The 17335-nt window shown below is 36.0% G+C and overlaps 2 protein-coding genes across 16 annotated transcripts; one reads left to right on the top strand and one right to left on the bottom strand.

Annotated features, from left to right (window-relative positions):
* Positions 1-2659: 2659 nt before the first annotated feature.
* LOC103416824 (BTB/POZ domain-containing protein At1g55760) lies at positions 2660-4869 on the bottom strand. Of its 2 annotated transcripts, XM_008355044.4 has the most exons (5): positions 4183-4804; positions 3852-3997; positions 3534-3652; positions 2919-3394; positions 2660-2850 (listed from the first exon to the last, which is right to left on the bottom strand). In XM_008355044.4, the coding sequence occupies exons 1-5, from the start codon at positions 4299-4301 to the stop codon at positions 2712-2714; spliced, it is 999 nt and encodes a 332-aa protein (XP_008353266.1). In that variant the 5' UTR covers positions 4302-4804; the 3' UTR covers positions 2660-2711. The 2 variants fall into 2 exon arrangements, with proteins under 2 accessions (XP_008353266.1, XP_008353274.1); XM_008355052.4 differs by having other exon boundaries at positions 2660-3394; positions 4183-4869.
* Positions 4870-7445: 2576 nt separating this feature from the next.
* On the top strand, positions 7446-10692 carry LOC103416598 (uncharacterized). Of its 14 annotated transcripts, none has more exons than XR_011579107.1 (7): positions 7472-7640; positions 7749-7780; positions 7872-7935; positions 8068-8933; positions 9065-9108; positions 9281-9894; positions 10535-10692. XR_011579107.1 is itself a non-coding variant. In XM_070818747.1 (6 exons), the coding sequence occupies exons 1-4, from the start codon at positions 7558-7560 to the stop codon at positions 9303-9305; spliced, it is 339 nt and encodes a 112-aa protein (XP_070674848.1). In that variant the 5' UTR covers positions 7446-7557; the 3' UTR covers positions 9306-9384; positions 9735-9894; positions 10535-10692. The 14 variants fall into 14 exon arrangements, 6 of the variants coding, with proteins under 6 accessions (XP_070674848.1, XP_070674846.1, XP_070674847.1 ...); XR_011579105.1 differs by having other exon boundaries at positions 9065-9152; XM_070818747.1 differs by lacking the exon at positions 8068-8933 and having other exon boundaries at positions 7446-7640; positions 7749-7935; positions 9281-9384; positions 9735-9894.
* Positions 10693-17335: the final 6643 nt, after the last annotated feature.

Below are 17335 nucleotides of genomic sequence, written 5' to 3'. Positions count from 1 at the left end.
GTCGGGGTGTGTCAGGAGAGGACTAAAGAAGAATTTTTTTTTAAAGAGGATCCCACTCCTAGTCTACGGATAAAGTTGTTCATGCAGTTTTAGACAAATAAGAATTTATGATTGCTGCATGACACATCTTGAGGCACTCAAGGCTACTCTTGACATTTAGAATTTAGACTAGCCTTTTGATTTAATTTTATTTAAACTTTTTTTGGATCTTAGGTTGAACTAATTACTCTCATTTTTTCTTAAATTTGTCTTAAGAAAACTTCATTTTGCTCAAATTTCTTCATTATTTATTGACACAGTTGATTTTTATAGCATATAGAAAGGTCATTTAGAGTATCGATTCTTAGTGAATTTAAAACCTAATAGATTAAATTAAAGGAAAACTAATGAAAAGGGTTTGAAAATTTTGAGTTTTAATGATAAGGACAAAATAAAGGGTAAAGTGAATAGTACTAGGATTGACTTTTTAGTGTAAAAATGTGGTTTTTCGTTAAAGTGAACAGTACCCGGTGCTTTTCGTTAAAGTTCCCTTAAATTAATTAACCAACATTCTGAAACTAGAAATCTAAAGTCTATGCCTTGAACAAACAATCATGTCAATAAAAAGAATCAATGTTGAAGAAAATTGAGCAAGTCGTGTGATGATTTGATTCAACTGAATATCTGTAATTAAGAAAATTAAGTAAACATAAGGTTTTTTCAATGTGTAAGAAGTAACAGAGATCCATATACAGAGAATGTAAAAATCAATGCTTAAGGATTGCGGGATGCTAAAACTTGGCAGAACGTAGAAACAGTGCTTTCAAGGTTTTTCTAGTCTTTATCAACCTTCTTACTTTAACATGTAGCCATAACTCCAAGCCTTCCCCCCAACCCCCCAAAGAAGAACCTAACACATTGACGTTTACCTGCTGCTAAGGAATCAATTTTTCTGTGGTTCCTATTGTGGAGTCTAATTTATTAGGGTGGGAACTTATCGTTTTCCAATTAGTAAAATGGTCATATTATTTCACATGCTGTTTTGTATGCTGAGCCCCTTCATTCACCAGAAAAGGAAAACAGAGATCGGATTGTAATCCAATCACTTTCCACATATATATATATACTTGAGTCTATTTGAGCTTTTTTTTTCTGAATGAAAGTGAACAAAAAGGAAAAGAAAACAAAGCAACCATAAAACTACAAAATCATGATGCAAGGGTCAGATTAAGACACGACCACGTTATAAAATATAAGATTTAATGTATACAACATTGTCCAACTGATATTAGTATTAGTAAATGATAGTTTTCTTATGAATAGTATGAGTTGTATGATTGATTGTCTTTATATTGTCATGCATGTTGTTGATCAGCTAAGTTGATACAAATACCACGTATATATAAATAAATAAACCCGAACACGATCTACTGATACCATACCTAACTCTCTCTCTCTCCCTCTGTGTCTCTCTGTATCTGCATATAGTTTGGGCTGGGTGTTGGAAGAGTTCATGCAGATAGATATTTTTGAGGGCTCCGAAGCCCACTTTGTCACGTAGTCAGCCCCAAAAAACAAAAAGAAATTAAAAGAATGATTCTAATGATATTCTTTCCATATTCTTACTAACCACTCCAATTCTCTCCATCAGCAATGCATATAAAAAGCAGCTCCCAGAAGTTGTTCTTCCTTACTTTAAAATGTCTGAATATGTTTCACCTTATTAGGTTTTGTCTCTCAAATTTCAGTTGAAAGAAGATGAAGAGAGCTATCATTACATCAATGTTAGAAACAAGAAGAGAGAACCCCAACTGAGAGCTTCTCTCCAAGGTAATCTACTTTGCTTTGAAACTTGCCGAGTTGCCCTTCTGGTTGCTTTGCTCATGCTGAGTTTTAAAACTCTCGAGAAAAAAGGAGAATTCATATACTATTTTGTCTTCGTTACTTTCCATGTCATTATATTAATGACATGATTAGTAATCCGTAGTCGGGTGAGGAGAAATTTGATTGAGGAAGAGTTGGATTGAGTTGTTAGAATTTGAATTCACATTGATGTTGTTGAGGAGAAATTTGATTGAGGAAGAGTTGGATTGAGTTGTTAGAATTTGAATTCACATTGATGTTGTTTACTAAACTATCTGATATCGGAGTAAGAATGTGTTCGCGTTTTATGCGGCAAATAAATGTTTCTCTCTTTTTTGATGACTGATCCCATAAATTGCATTGCATATGCTTACAGTATCCCCATTGATACTCTCCCGCATGTGAGACCCCATTTATGGGTCACACATGAAATTCCACACATTGACAACGACGTGGAGCCATGTCGGGACTCACCCAATCGCGCGGGATCATTGGGGACCCATCCAAACACGTGTCATCTTTGGCCTATGTGAACAATCACGCGAGGCCAATGGGGACTCATCCAATCACGTGGCAGTACGGGCCCGCCACCTGGCTCTGATACCATGTTGAAATTTTCAGGTCAATGGGCCGAGGGCCACTCCAACAACACCGATATTGTTCCCACTTAACCACCTGCACAATCCTCATGTGTGGGGCTTTATCACAAAAGACATCGGTGTTAGTTAGAGTGGGGTAATTCTATTTAAAGTGCTTTCTCTTTTCCCTCTTGGCCGATGTGGGACAATGGGTTCCAACAGATATGTACATAAAGACATAGAAAAATTCAATCTGCACTAAAGAATCATCATGACAACAAATCCTGGACGCTAATTACTAGCATTCCACATATTCATAGGTAGGACAGACACGAAGCCACGCTTAAGACTTTCTTTTATTTTTGCAGACTTCAGAACCCTTTCCAGGCACCAAGAACTTCGGCGAAGATTTCTGCTACCAAGTCCCTGTCTGCGCATAGCAAGAAAGCATTGAAATCATCTCGGATGTCATAAATCTTTCCAAACTTCACAAGGTACCTTATGCAGCTGGTTTTCAATCGCGGCAATTGGTATAGAGATGCATTTTGGAGCCTCTCGAGTACATTCTTTGTATCAATATCTTCCAAAAGACTTTCATGGCAGGCGTCTTTCAGGTCAGAGATATCGTACTTATCAGCAGCATGGAGAAGTGCCAGCCTGTGGGTCAGAAATTCTTCATGCCCGATGTTCCCATAAATGTAATTAAGAAAAGCCTGACAAGCTTCAATTGACATATCGGAGATGTTTATGGTAGACAGTTCTCTCTCCTTGAGGTCATGTGAAAACATGCTCTGGAAAACTGGTGATCGAGCAGCAAGAATCGCCCGATGAGCTCCAATGCTTCCATCAGACACGTTAATCATGATGTCCGTGTGGATGCCTTCTGTTAACATTCGACTAAGGGATGCAAGAGCAGTTGCATTTGATCGCTTTTGCGTCAATCCCCCAGCCCAAATGGAGCAAGGTTCTCCACCCTATACATGTAATGGCAAATTATCGTTGTCAAACTAGGAACGGTTAAATCAGCACTTACACTTTTGCCTACCCTAATCTCATTTCCAACAATGTGATTTTGTTAGCTCTATGCAAATTTCATCAAATCAAGATGCTTACCTCTCCGGACGCAGTCTTCAAATCAAGGAATTCAACGTCGATGATGAATTTTCCGGTTAGGGGAACCTCAATAGCCCAAACGAAATCATCATTGCTCTTGAGCTTTTTGTTTGTAATTTCTAAAACAAATGTAACAAAGATAAAAGCCTATTAAAAAGAAGAACAATATCTTTAAAAACGGCATTGGAGTTAATCCTCACAGAAATTCTCAGGAACGGAAATGCATCGATATTGTATCTAACATGCTGCTACGTTTTGTTGGTGACAATAATATCGGCACATCAATACTTAATATCATGAACATAATCTGAGGATTACCTGGATGAGTTAAGGCCTTTCGATCACCAACAGAACACACTACTCGAATAATAAACGAAGCAATCGGCGGATTATCTCTCGTCAAATTCGATATCTCTGGATACAATCTAACAAACAGCACTCTGTTCTTCTCCACAGATAAGTGCCTTCAATCCCAGAAAATATATAAATCAAAATTCCCAGCTACCAATCAGATTATCATATATATGATTGAAAGATGAATGGGCAATTCTTCATTAAGCTTCTTGATCAATGATTTCAATTAAATCAAGGAAATCGGTAAAGAAAATTAAAACTTAAAAGAAAAAAAAGGAAGAATTTTATGACTGACCAATTCCACTTGCCAATCTTGAAAGGATCGGACTTTCGGTATGTGCAGGAAGCCAAGTTGTCGATCCTCCATTGGGCGAGGCGCGACGTCGTTTCGACTCTGTAAGCTGAATCGCTCATCCTATTAGCAGCAGAAAAAGCCAGAGCCGTCGTGATTTCATGGATGCAGACGAAAATACCGTCCAACAGATACTCTCCCGGCTTTCCCAGGTTGACGATTCGCACAATGCTCGCTACTTCTCATTAGCATGTGCCACGAACCAAAACGACACCGTTCTTCTCTCTCTCTCTCTCTCTCCCCCACTGTTTCACTCTGTTTTTCTTCTGGTTCTACTGTATCAGTGTGAAAAATCTAAAAATTTTCAGAAGAAGATAAAGTTTTTGGAGATGGGTTTTAATCTTTGCTATTTAAATCTCATTGGGTTGCGATTCTTCCTATGGTTTCGGGCACGCAAGCTTTGCTTTGGTTGTTTCTTTACGCCATTGATAGTGAGGTTTGTTTTAGAAGAGAGGGAGAGGGGGAGGGAATGGGGTAGGGTATAGAGAGAAAAAGGGAGAGGTGTCTCTTGAGTATGGGGATGGTTTGTTGGATTACAAACTACTTGAGGAGAGGATATGAAGGGGTATGTATGTGTGTGGGGGTGGGGATTTAAGCTTCGATTTTTGGTTTGTTTCTCATAAATTGGTCATGGCTGGCATGGGTGTTTGGTGCTTTGAAGCAAAACATCTTTACTTTTGAGTAATATCTTAGCTTATTTATTGTTATGTCTAATGTCTAATGATTATATTCTTTTCAGAGAAATGCTAAGGAGATTTAAAAAAAAAATAGAATTTTTTATGGACTCTCATTTTCATGTTTGACACAATATTTTATAATGTTGACATATAAATTGACGATAACATATGAGATGGTAAAGAATTTATAAAGTCCCACTTTTAAAGTCTCCTTAACATTTCTCCTTTTTGTATTACAGAGTATTATTTTGCGATTGCGACAATGTTTTTTTTTCTTCTAATTTTGACGTGTTTATGATAAAAACACTTATAACATAAACACTTATGAGTAAAAGTGTTATGTAATTACATAAGCAATCTCAAACGAGCAAATATCATGGAAATGACCCCTTTTTTATTTTTATTTTTTATTATGTGTGAGCCATTTGTCATGATGATCATTTTGATTCGATATCTATACCATTGGAAAGAGAATATGTATCGGTTAAGATGCTTTGGATATGTGAACCGAAGGCTTACAAATGTTTCGATTAGAAGATGTGATTATGACACAGAAGCTTAGGACAAAAAGGATAGAAGAATACCTATGAAGACTTGGAAATAGACATCTAAGAAAAGATATGGAATACTTGAGACTAACGGAAGACTTGACGGAAAACTAGACACAATGACGTTCTAGAATTTATATAATGAGATAAGATTTTATTGTTATTATTATAGACCTTTAATAAAGATGATTAGAAGTCTTTTCCCAGTCAATGGCAGAAGGGTAGTTGTTGAAAAGCAATTCCTCGTTGCTTTTCTTCTACCAGTCATCCATGTTGTTTTCTTGAACTAGGAATAGTAATGATTTGGTAGTTTTATATTGTAAGTTTCTGCCTATGCATTTTTAGGATGTTTAGCTCACCTCATCATGTATTTTAGTTTTGTGGTGACTGTGAAGGCAAAGTCATGAGTCACTAATCACAATTAGATGTATTTGATTAGTAGTCTCATAATATAATTAATATTCAAAAGGCAATAAAGGAAAAGGACATGCAACCTAATAGGCAAATCCAATGGCATTAATGTGGAAACTTAAAATTATTTGATGGTATCATCATCCCATTAAGCTTTTTGGACCATATGCATGCTATGATATCCACCATCCACTTAATGTAATTAAACATGATTTACTTAATAAAACAATTGATATTTTCTGGGGAAGGGTTGAAATCTTGGTTTCGTTTGTTTCCCTTTTAAATATATATTTTTTTAATTTGAGCAGCAATTGTTGTTTGCTACGCATCCATCAAAGGTGAGTGTTCCTACTAACCCGAGGACTAACCGGATGACTTGAAGTCAGAGCCAGCTTTAAGCAGGTGTGACCGGTTCCATTGCACATAGCCCTAAAATTTTGGGGGCCTTAAAAATTATTTTTTATTGAATATAATAATATATAAAATAAATATTATATGAAATAAAATACTAATCAAATAAAATATATATATATCTAATGGGCCCAAAAGTCATAAGACTATCTACCTAAAATTTGTACGGAATTATATAAAATTATAATTAACAAAGCTATGTTGACAAAGCTAATCAATTTAAAGGAAAGAACCCCACTAAGTCAAACAATTCATGTCAGAGACTCAGGGTCCACTTTTCTTCTCTCATGCCTAAGTCTCATCGTTGCTTCCCACTTTTCTTCCTTCACACCTGTAACATCTCACATCGCCTAGGAAAGTGGATCCTGTAAGCTTTATATGTGTATTCCCATCTCTACCTGGCATGAGGCTTTTTGGGAGCTCACTGACTTCGGATTTCGTAGGAACTCCGAAGTTAAGCGAGAAAGGGGCCAAAGCAATCATAGGATGGGTGACCCACCTGGAAGTTCTCGTGTGAATTCTCAAAAACAAAATCTTGAGGACATGGTCGGACCCCAAAACGGACAATATCGTGCTATGGTAGAGTCGAACCCGGGATGTGGTGGGGGCTTGGGCCGGGATGTGTCAACACCAAAGTCTCAGACGTTAGAATCCCAGACGCTATCGCCAGTGTCCTGATCTACTTCCTTTCTCTCTTCGTCACATCATAGCTTTCTTTACATTTAATAATATTTAGAAACAAATGGTTTGTGAGTTTTAAAGTTTATTTCAATATTGCTTATTAGCATCAATACATCGTTCAATTTTTTATAAGATGTCTTATAAGAAGGGCTCCTTTTATGAATTTCGTACAAGGTATCCGAAATCTCAGAGACGGTCCTGCTTGAAGTGTCTTTTATGTAACCTCAATATTGAGGACGAACCTCTCATCCCTTTAACTTAATTCTAATACAATTAATCTTTTACTAGCCTACTTTGTTACAAGCTCGACTGTTTTCTTTTCTTCTCAGTTCTTATATTGGCAAATGAAGATTCTTTAATTGGGGTCTAGGGCATACAATATAAGTCGACAAGAAAGGTAGTGGGACATCTTTATATACTAAAACCCAATCAGGTGGTACTGTGAATGACCAGTGGGCGGACTGTTTTGCCCCTCCGTTTTATATCGATTTCCCTTGCTGCTCCCCGCGTCCTCATCGTGCAACTTTTCGTTGGATTTTCTTCCTCCTATAGTGTTGTACACGTGTTGCTCATCGTGGAAGGGAAGAAACATGGAAAAGCGGGCTCTTCCATTTACTTCGACAGATTTCTCGAGCTCTCTCTCAAGCTCCGAATCGCTGGCCTCTGCAAGAAGGTATTTGTCTCTCACCTTTTTTTTTTTTCAATTCGAATTTTGTTTGAATGAATGTTGGATCTGTTGCCTTCGGGAAGAAATTTTAACCTAGAAAAGCTTGATTTTCAGGAAATCGCCAATTCGAAAGCTTGGGTTTCCTGGTGAGTTCTACGACATATTTGTTGAAATTTTTGTGATTTTAATTTTAAAAATCTGGGTTTTTTTGTTCAATGGTTTGCTCCATCTTATTAGCTTTCTCGCTAGAGATCTCTGCCATGGCTGCTCCACCAAACTGGCGTCCACTCTTTCGAACCAGGTACGACTTCTTTCGTTTTCTTTTGTTTCCGGGAAAATTTAGGGCTCGAAAATGTGTAGAATTGTAGAAGTTAAAACCTGTCTCAATCTCTATGTTGGTCTATACACAATGAAATTGAATTTTGTGTTTCAGCATACCCTTACTGGAATTTTATGATTTGGGATAGTACTTGTCGTCACAAAAAGGCAATTAATCAGAATCAAGAAAAAAAGAAGGAAATAGTGAATCAAGATCTAGATGGATCCCTATCTTTATCTCTACCCACGGAGATACCGGATATAAATCTATCTATGAATCGATCTAGACTATCCTCTATCCGGATAGATATGCCCCTATGAGCGACTGCGCCGATCTATGTTCCACACGGCCAAGGAAGCATCATTTTTTAATCTCACTATGACTTGGTCTTTAGGAAGAGATTCTTTCTAGATCAGAATAGTGGAATGGAAGGCACTACAAGAAAGATATACCCCTTTTCATACATACTTTTAAAAAAAGGTAAAGCCAACAGACATATAAAAACAGGTGCTATTGCGGCTACACCTCCCGATTTGTCAGGTATACTACGAAGAATGGCATGGATCGGTAGGAAATACCATTCCGGCACAATATGAGGCGGGGTGGGCATCGGATTAGCAGGTATATAATTGTCGGGATGCCCCAAAACATTAGGAGCATAAAAAATCCAAATGGAAGAAAAGATAGCAAAAGCTACCCAACCTACTAGATCCTTTACATAAAAATAAGGGTAAAAAGAAATTTTATCCATCTCTGAATGTACACCCAATGGATTATTTGATCCATATTGATGCAATGCGGCCAGATGAAGAAGACTGGCGCCTACTAAAATAAAGGGGAGTAAATGATGAAGACTAAAAAAACGATGAACTGCGCAGCCCCTTGCTCTAGTTGAGTTACTTTGCCCCTTCCTCACGCTCTGTTAATCGGGAGAGGTATAGAATTAGAGTGATTTGAAAACGGAGAGCAAGGAATTGCAGGTGGGTAGTGATAAATGATAATGGTGGGGATACTATGATGATAACACAAATTCACTATTTTGCACAGAGTTTTGAAAGTTGATTTATTTTCTTTTTTCATTTTGATTTTTGATTTTTGTATTTTTGAACAGGTGGTGTTCTGGTTTTTCATTCCTTCTCATCACTTCTACAAGAAGTTAGTTTTCTTTTCTGCATTTAAAGAGTGTCTAAAGAAAAATTGTATGTGATTGATTTTCTGCTATAATGTTTTGAAATTCCTTATTTTACTTGAATGTATTAGTGCTTGCTTTTGCTTTCACCCAGGTATCAAATTTGGTTTTGTTTGTATGGTAACATGGATTGCTCAGGTTACGTAGGAGAGGATGGAGGTGAGAAATACAATTGGGAAAGATATGCTGAGAGGTTTACAAAACACCTTTGAAGCTGTCGTTGAGGATTCTTCTGTTTAAAAGTAGGAATTTTTTAATTTTTCGTGGAATCGTTGTTTTGTTTTTGACTGAGTTTATAAAGGATTGCTTGGACAAGTACAGGGTGTTTGGGATTGAAAGGTTGGGAAAGGCCACATATGGGTTCAGAGAGAATATGTTTTTTTTTAATCTCTATACGTGCAATTCCCTCTACATTAGAGGATATTTTCATATTATTTTGCACATAATTTTATTGAAGGGTTTGTGTATAAAGGTTTCATTAATGGGGATTTCTATGCAATGACTGCTTGGGATTGAAAGGTTGTTCCAGCGTTTATTTTAAACTTACTGCAATGACTGTTTGCAAATTTAAAAAATTTGTGTTTAATTTCAGTAGCTTGAATGGAAGACGCAATTCCAACACCTATCAATCAGGTACAACCGTATAAAAAGGCAACACAGATTAAAGTCCACGTGTGTAGAATGTGGAGACCGAGAATTTCAGGAACGACTGATAAAATTACAAGTCTGCACTGTATACTGGTTGACAAAAGGTGAGCAATCATTATGTAATGATTTTAATTAATAAACCATTAGTTTTGCCCATTGAAAATTGTCGGAATAAGTTATAGGTAAGGGTCACCAAATCATACTATTTTCGTTGCTATTTATTTCCTTGCTGAACATGATGAAGTGAATCTCTTCATTTGCATTCTTGCATTTAAATTTGCATGTCAATTTATGGTAAATAATATTCAATTTTCATTGTCTTAGATTCTACTGAGTTGCAGTTTTATCTCTATTTATAAAACCCATTTAGACTCACAATTTTTTTGTGTGGTAAAACATAAACTGAAACATTATGTATATCCAAGATTGAAGAAGAAATTTAAGTTAAATTAGATGGACATCCAATACTAGGGGTGATGTTGTCAGGGTTGTAACCATATCAGTAGTTGATTTTATAAATAAAGTGAAATACAAGACTAACCCAACATGTATCATAAAATAATGTAGAACTACTTTTTTCTCTCTCTCGGTACTCAACATATCATTCCTCACTTGGCCAAAAACGATAGATTATCCCTCATGATGTGCTTTCCATGTTTGAATATTTTGTTCATTCAGTGTCAAGTGTTTTCTTTTTGTGTATTAAGAATATCTCAGGTACTCATTGTTTTTTCTTTCCTGTAGATGGTACAATAGTTCTATCCGATGATGGTTGCTATTTTTCAAAGGATGCTGTGAAATTTCAAGATTGAAAACCGCTGGCTTTCAATCTTTTAAAACAAATTACCTTTGTAAGGTATCAAAACTATAATTTTCTATAGCAAATAATTTTTTTTCCTTCACTATGGTAATTTTGTTTAGATTAATTAATGTTACGCTGATACTAACTCAAATTTATACACTGCTATAAGATCAATTTGTAATCCCGCAGCAACGCGCGGCATTACTAGCTAGTATCAGCTAGAATCCTTACAAAGCATCCCAATATTGCAAGTAACGTACTTTCCTCTATATATAATAAGGCACATACTATGCAGCCATGCTACTGGGACATGGGTAGATTATTCTGATGAATCACGAGCCTTATATGCAGGCAATAAACCACTTGGTGGATACATTTTAGTTTCTTGCTTAACGCCAAAAGCCAATTATATGTGTAGGATACTCATGTGGGATTATAGAGCCTTTCATAATACATAATTTCCTTTTATAGGGTTGATGATTACTTCCCTAAACAGAAAATGAAAATATTGGGATAAATTACATAGTAGCCCCTCAGGTTTGAGGTTTATTACAACCTCATACGTCTTTAAAACATTTCACTTTCATACATCATGTACCATTTTATTTCAAAATAATACCTCCGTTAGATTTTCCATCCATTGATCCGTTAAGTGCTGATGTGGCTGCCACATGTGTGCCACGTGGTAAAAAAATAAAAAAAAATAATAATAATAAGCCTGAAACCCATCCCTCCCCGCAGCCCCCCACCCCCATCCCAACCTACCCATACCCACCTCCACCTTCCCCACAATCCCCCTCCCCTCCCCTCACCTTCCCGAAACCCCCAATTAAAAAAAAAAAAAACAGAAATCCCCGACCCATTTCTCCCTCTTCTTCACTCTCTTCACCTCCCCTTCCTTCTATCTTCCCAGGTCAACGCCGCCCTTTCCCCATCACCACCGCCGAACTCTCTGCTCCTTATGGAGGTCCTTCGTCACCACCCGATCTCGCCGTCGACCGGGGATTTCTCATCGTCGCCTTGCTGCTCCTGCTCGTTGTCATCTTCGACGACGAAGATGATGCGGGGGAGGATGACGTCCTTGCGGTTCGGGGGGGGGGGATATGGGTTTCGCGCCGTGGGGGGGGGTGGTAATGGGATCCAGGTTGGGGGTGGTCGTATGGGGTATGGGTTTCGCGGAGGGTATGGGATCTGGATTGTTCTCTGGTTTTTTTTTTTTTTTTTTTTTTCTTCAAAGGTGCAGGTATGGGGTGGGTAGGGTGATGGGATTTTGGATTTTCTAACTTTTTTTTTCTTTTTTTTTTAAATTTAGAAGATTCAGATTTTAAAATAAAAATAAAATTATTTTTTTGCCACGTGGCACAAATGTGGCAGCCACGTCAGCATTTAACGGATTAATGGATGGAAAATCTAATGGATGTATTATATTGACATAAAATAGTATTTGAGGTATGAAAGTGAAATGTTTTAAAGTTGTTGTATAAGATTGTAATAGACTTCAAAACCTGAGGGGCTACTGTGTAATTTACCCAAAATATTGGGTTGTTCTTTGGGGGGTTGGGAAATAGAGGGGCTGTTGCCCTCGGGAAATAGGTTTTTCATTGACTTGCCCAATTACAAGGTTAACGTAAGGATAAATTAGCTAGGGCGAGAGACAAAACGTTTGTTAAAGTGCCTCAAAGAGGTTCCGCAAACAAGCCGGATCTCTTTCATCAAGGTCACGAGATTAAATGATCTGAACCTTTCAAATTTCATTTAACGGTCCACCTACTTTGACATTTTAAAAGCTATAATAATTTTTGACTGTTGGATGAAATTTGAAAAGTCCGAATCACTTGATCTGATGGTCTTGGTGGAAGAGATCCGGAGAGAAACTCTTTTCATTAGTTAGTTGAGTAGTGTGGAAAAGGTTTTCCGGATTCCTGTCACTCCACATCATATATGTACCAACCAATCAAAATAAAACACGTGAATACTCTATTGTGTAATTAAATTTTATTCAGCAAAATTTTGAAGGTGATGGGCTCACCGGCAAAGCCACATAGGGGCAAGGAGGGGGGCCCCATTCTACTCGCAGGAGATCCTTCCTACAACTTAGGTTTCCGGCCCTCTTCTCTGGTCTTGCTGATCTGGTGCTCAGGTGCTACGCCGGTTTTCTGCAGAAGGGCTGCAGAACTGCTGCATTCTACTTAATTTTTTTTTTTTCCAAAAACCTATGCCAAACGACATCCTTTTGGCTGAGGAAAAAACAGATTTTTTTAAAAGAAAATGGGTAAATGACGTCGTTTCGTTTCAAAAAAAAATAAATTAAAAAACTAAATAGCAGGGGACGACTCGTGCCTAGTGTACAGACAGCTACACGTAAGGAGATATTGAATGAGGGATGCATGGGCTGCCATGGGGGGCCAACTTCTGCAAATTTTGTAAATGAGACTCTGTTTTGTAGTTTTAACAGTTAAAATTCCATTTTAATTATAGAATTTCTAACCAAAAAAAAATATAAAATGAGATGGTCAAGAAAGATAAAGCATCTAGGTAAGGAAGTGAGGTTATGAATGGTAGTTTAAAGGCTCTTTCTCTGGCTTCCGAGTTCTTCCTAATTCGGGTAGTGGAGAGGATGAGGGAGGGATAGGCATACAAATAATTAATATATTTTTAAAGTTCTTGTGTGCCCAAAACTACAATGTTAATGGTAAGAAGCAAGGACTACAAGTGTCAAGTGAGTTGTTAAGACTCGTTTTTGAGCTGGTCGATCTCCTTAACATTCTTTTTCATAAGTTTTTTTGTTTTAACTCTAAATTCTGTTATGCTTAAACTCACACGTTTGTGGTGATGAATACCATAAGATTATGGCAAGAAAGGAGACCAAATACGAAGTAAGTTCAAATGTCCATGTAGGATTCCACTTAATCCAACAAGGGTACTTCGCACTCGAAAAATCAAAGCGCAAAACTCCAAGACTCACAAACTTCCGCTCATCCACCCGACAATTCCTGACTTCGTCACTGCTAAACTTCCTCTGCCGTCTTTGGTCCTTTTCCTTCGCTCCAATGACTCCAATCTCAGTAGTGTGAGCTCTAATCCACATCGTTAATCGTGTATCTTTTCTACCTAAATTCATGTAGGACAAGGATTGTCTGCCCTCCACTTCCGGTGCCCTTCATGTGCCTTCCTGTTTTGTTTTGTGTGGTCACGGTTAAGCCACGTAAACATCTTGTATTGTTTTTTTTAGATATAATAAGACAAAAATGAATAGTAATATAAAATGTTGACATGGCTTAACCGTGACCACACAAACAGAAGGGCACGGGAAGGGCACCGGAAATGGAGGGCATACAATCCTTGTCCATTCATGTATGCAAGTAAATCTCATATCTTCGAGAAATGCAATCAACGGTGTGTTTAAAAGTGCTATATACATTTGTTGCAACTTGCATTACCTATGAAGATTCGATGTATGGGCAATGATGGTGAGGATGGGCAGAGTCAATCTTCTAGGAACCCTACCATGCATGTATTATTATATGATACATAGATGCACTGATTGTATTATATTTTTTTATCAAACATATAAGTTTATACAACCAATTACTAGATTTTGCTTGGTATCCAATAAAGGGTAATGGGATAAATGTCGTTAAAGCAAGATTTGATTTACTGGTTTTATATATAATGTGATTATGAGATAGAGACTTGGGAGAAAATGAGTAAAAGAAGAACTAGTAAGACTTGAAAATATACTTTAAAAAAAGATATAGAGTACTTTGACCTAATAGAAGATTTACACAAAATCGAGTTCATTGACGTTTTAGGATACATATAACCGACTCCAGTTAATAGAATACGACATTTTTGTTTATGTATATATAATGGTGGGTATAGCCATGACTTGCTTCCATGTGATTGCAAAGTTTTATGAAATTTGGAGGTTCCCATATACAGATTTTTATTTATGTTCTAGTCAGTTGCTTGCAAAGTTGGATATTCATAAATAAAATAAAACCATCCATATTCTATAAATTTCTTATTTGAATATAGCTTATGTTTCTCTAGTTCTAATTAAACACTTTACTTTATTGAAGGAGATCTAGTGACCCGTTTGTCTTGAGTTCATAATTAAATTAAATTATCACTAATAGAGGACCAAAATAATATCAAAATCTTGGTTCTTTCTTTCTTTCCTGGCCATTGATTGTATGTAGATGATCAAACTAGAACTGAAAACTGAAAGAGACATTTGCCTACAAGATAACATTGAGAAAGACAATTGGGTCATGGCGCCCTGCCAACTTATATGTCAAAGTTTGAATGGTAGCTGTGAAGAAAGTTAACACTATCACAGGGGCAGATGGTGGTAAACCTGTAACTCATTATACTATTTTATTTACTTATTTTTGTAATATTCATTGAAAATGATTCTAATAAAACTTCAATATAAGCAAAATTGAATAGTAAAATATAGGAAAATCGGACATTTGATTTACAGAAATAATCATTTTTCATCGATCATTTATCAACACACAACAATGACATATAGACAATACTACAATGATGACATAATAAACAATGACCATTTTAGTAACAAAATGTCTATATATATAGCCTTTAAGAGAAGAGATCCCCATATTTTTTTATAAAAATGGGGATCATTTGTGGGGTCCACACCACATCAAATTTTAACGATCCGAACCGTTTATTTTTCAAGTTGTACCTCGTACATCATCCTTGGAAAATGTTAGTCAAATCGGAAATATTTAAGACATCTAATTGGGTTCAAAGAAATTAATGAATACTTTGTTATATAAAAAACATTGAAATTTGATCTTGATAATTAAATAGGCAAATGATTTCGGATTGAATTGAATTTTTGCAAGGATGGTGGTTTCTGTCCGCAAACCTTTTGGCCCAGCCCTCAGTTGGAGACAGATTTTGTGTCAAACGGTTTGGCCGGCTCGGTTGGAGATGACCTTATGTGATTGGCACTAGGATAAGCCATCAAACCAGTGCATATGGACCAACGAACACACACCAAACCTTCTCATCCGACTTTTTTAGTTTGTCATATGACTCTGCTAGAATAGTATATTACACCAATTCTTTGGTATGTTACTTTTGCAGGTGCTTATAATTTTCTTGTTACTTCACTACGGTTGTAAATGAATTTAGCCGAATGAAGTACCAAGATGTTCAAGCGGATTAATTATGAAATTACTTCATACTATCTTGAGTGTGAACCCAACTTGAACACCTTGGTACATAATACCATTAAATATGATTTACTAAATCCTAATCAACATGTGGTGTCCCAATTAAGAGAGATATTCTTGCTGAATATGTAAACGTCTCCGTTAGACTTTAATAAAATTTTATCCTTTGACAAAAAAATAAAGAAATCAACATGTGGTAACAAAACCAACAGAATTGCCTAGCTAATTAGCCCTAACTGTTACTGAAAATCTTGGTACATAATACTATAACTCACTATTAGCTTGCACCTAGAAAGTTTCTTCTCTTTTACAAGAAATCTCTTATATAAAATTTTTAGGGCCAACTCCATTTCTTGTTAAGTATTCTATGGATCTGAATTCTGAACCCAATTTACACATATAAAGTTGGCCCTTTTTATGTTCTTCATGCCTTTAAAATGGGCTGTCACTTCTTAAACTTGGGCCTCTAGGTGTAAAAACGAGCCATAATCAAACTTAAATCATGGGTACTAAAAGATGATGCAAATCACGCAAATTATCGTGTTCTTCTTCATGGATAAAATAAAAAGTACAAAAGTAACGCTACACTTATAATATTTTTATTTTTTTTAAAACAAGTTTAAGGGGAAGATACGCTACCTCATTCTAGGGCAATGACATATTACAAGCTTTTTTGATGACTTACATAGAGGGTCTTAGGCTTTTTATTCATTTACAGATCGCCCATCAAAAATATTGCCATCATCAGGACTCGAATCTAGGACTTGATCTAGTGAAAGGAACTATCTTTACCAACTCATGTGTTAGTCTAGGAACTACTTATTCTAAGATAGAGTATTAGGTTCAGCTGTCATGAATTGTGAGTTCGATATTTGTTAATTATTGTGTAAATTAACTCAACCTCACTGCTAATATCATTGTACATATAAAATATTTAAAAAAGAGAAAATTTGATATAAGTTTAATTTTTTTAGCCAATATTAAGAATAGTTCATTTTGTCAATAATTATCAATAATTAGCGGTGAGGTTGAGTTAATTTAATGATGAAATTTATTGTAGGAATTAAAACTCTTTAATATTAGGTTCAGCTCTTTAATGATGAAATTTATTGTAGGAATTAAAACTCTTCCTATTTATCTCTTTAGTTATTTCTTTTTATTTATTTTTTGTTATTTCTTCTTCTTCTTCTTCTTTTTTTGCTCTAAACCCGATTTGTATATGTTATTTCTTCTTCTTTTTTCTTCCTTCAAACCCCATTCATATATTTTATTTTTAATTTTTATAATCAACCTATATCACAAGTTAATTGTATTTATCTACCTTTTAGTTAGGTTTCATATCTCGCTATTAAGTATATTATCCATTTATGTATTTGTTCCTTGAGTTAAGTCGTATGTTAGTATTTTTGTTAACAAAATATCATATAGATTAAAAATAAACCAATTTAAATATTCAAAGTTTAAAAATACAAACAAAAAATTCATGGAATTAGAAAATTTTAGTTATTTTAATAGTTAAAAAAATGTAAAATTAGT

Source organism: Malus domestica, chromosome 03, assembly GCF_042453785.1.
Source record: "Malus domestica chromosome 03, GDT2T_hap1".
In the NCBI taxonomy this organism is placed as follows: Eukaryota; Viridiplantae; Streptophyta; class Magnoliopsida; order Rosales; family Rosaceae; genus Malus; species Malus domestica.
The sequence above is the reverse complement of the archived record's forward strand: the minus strand, read 5'-3'. Positions and strand labels throughout refer to the sequence as shown.

Coding starts and splice junctions, on each gene's coding strand:
- LOC103416824 (XM_008355044.4), bottom strand. CDS start 4,301: ATGAGCGATTCAGCTTACAGAGTCGAAACGACGTCGCGCCTCGCCCAA. Junction 3,395..3,533: donor TGAAGACTGCGTCCGGAGAG/GTAAGCATCTTG, acceptor TTACATGTATAG/GGTGGAGAACCTTGCTCCAT. Junction 2,851..2,918: donor TTGAAAACCAGCTGCATAAG/GTACCTTGTGAA, acceptor TGCTATGCGCAG/ACAGGGACTTGGTAGCAGAA.
- LOC103416598 (XM_070818745.1), top strand. CDS start 7,558: ATGGAAAAGCGGGCTCTTCCATTTACTTCGACAGATTTCTCGAGCTCT. Junction 7,936..9,064: donor CGTCCACTCTTTCGAACCAG/GTACGACTTCTT, acceptor ATTTTTGAACAG/GTGGTGTTCTGGTTTTTCAT. Junction 9,153..9,280: donor AGAGTGTCTAAAGAAAAATT/GTATGTGATTGA, acceptor TGGATTGCTCAG/GTTACGTAGGAGAGGATGGA.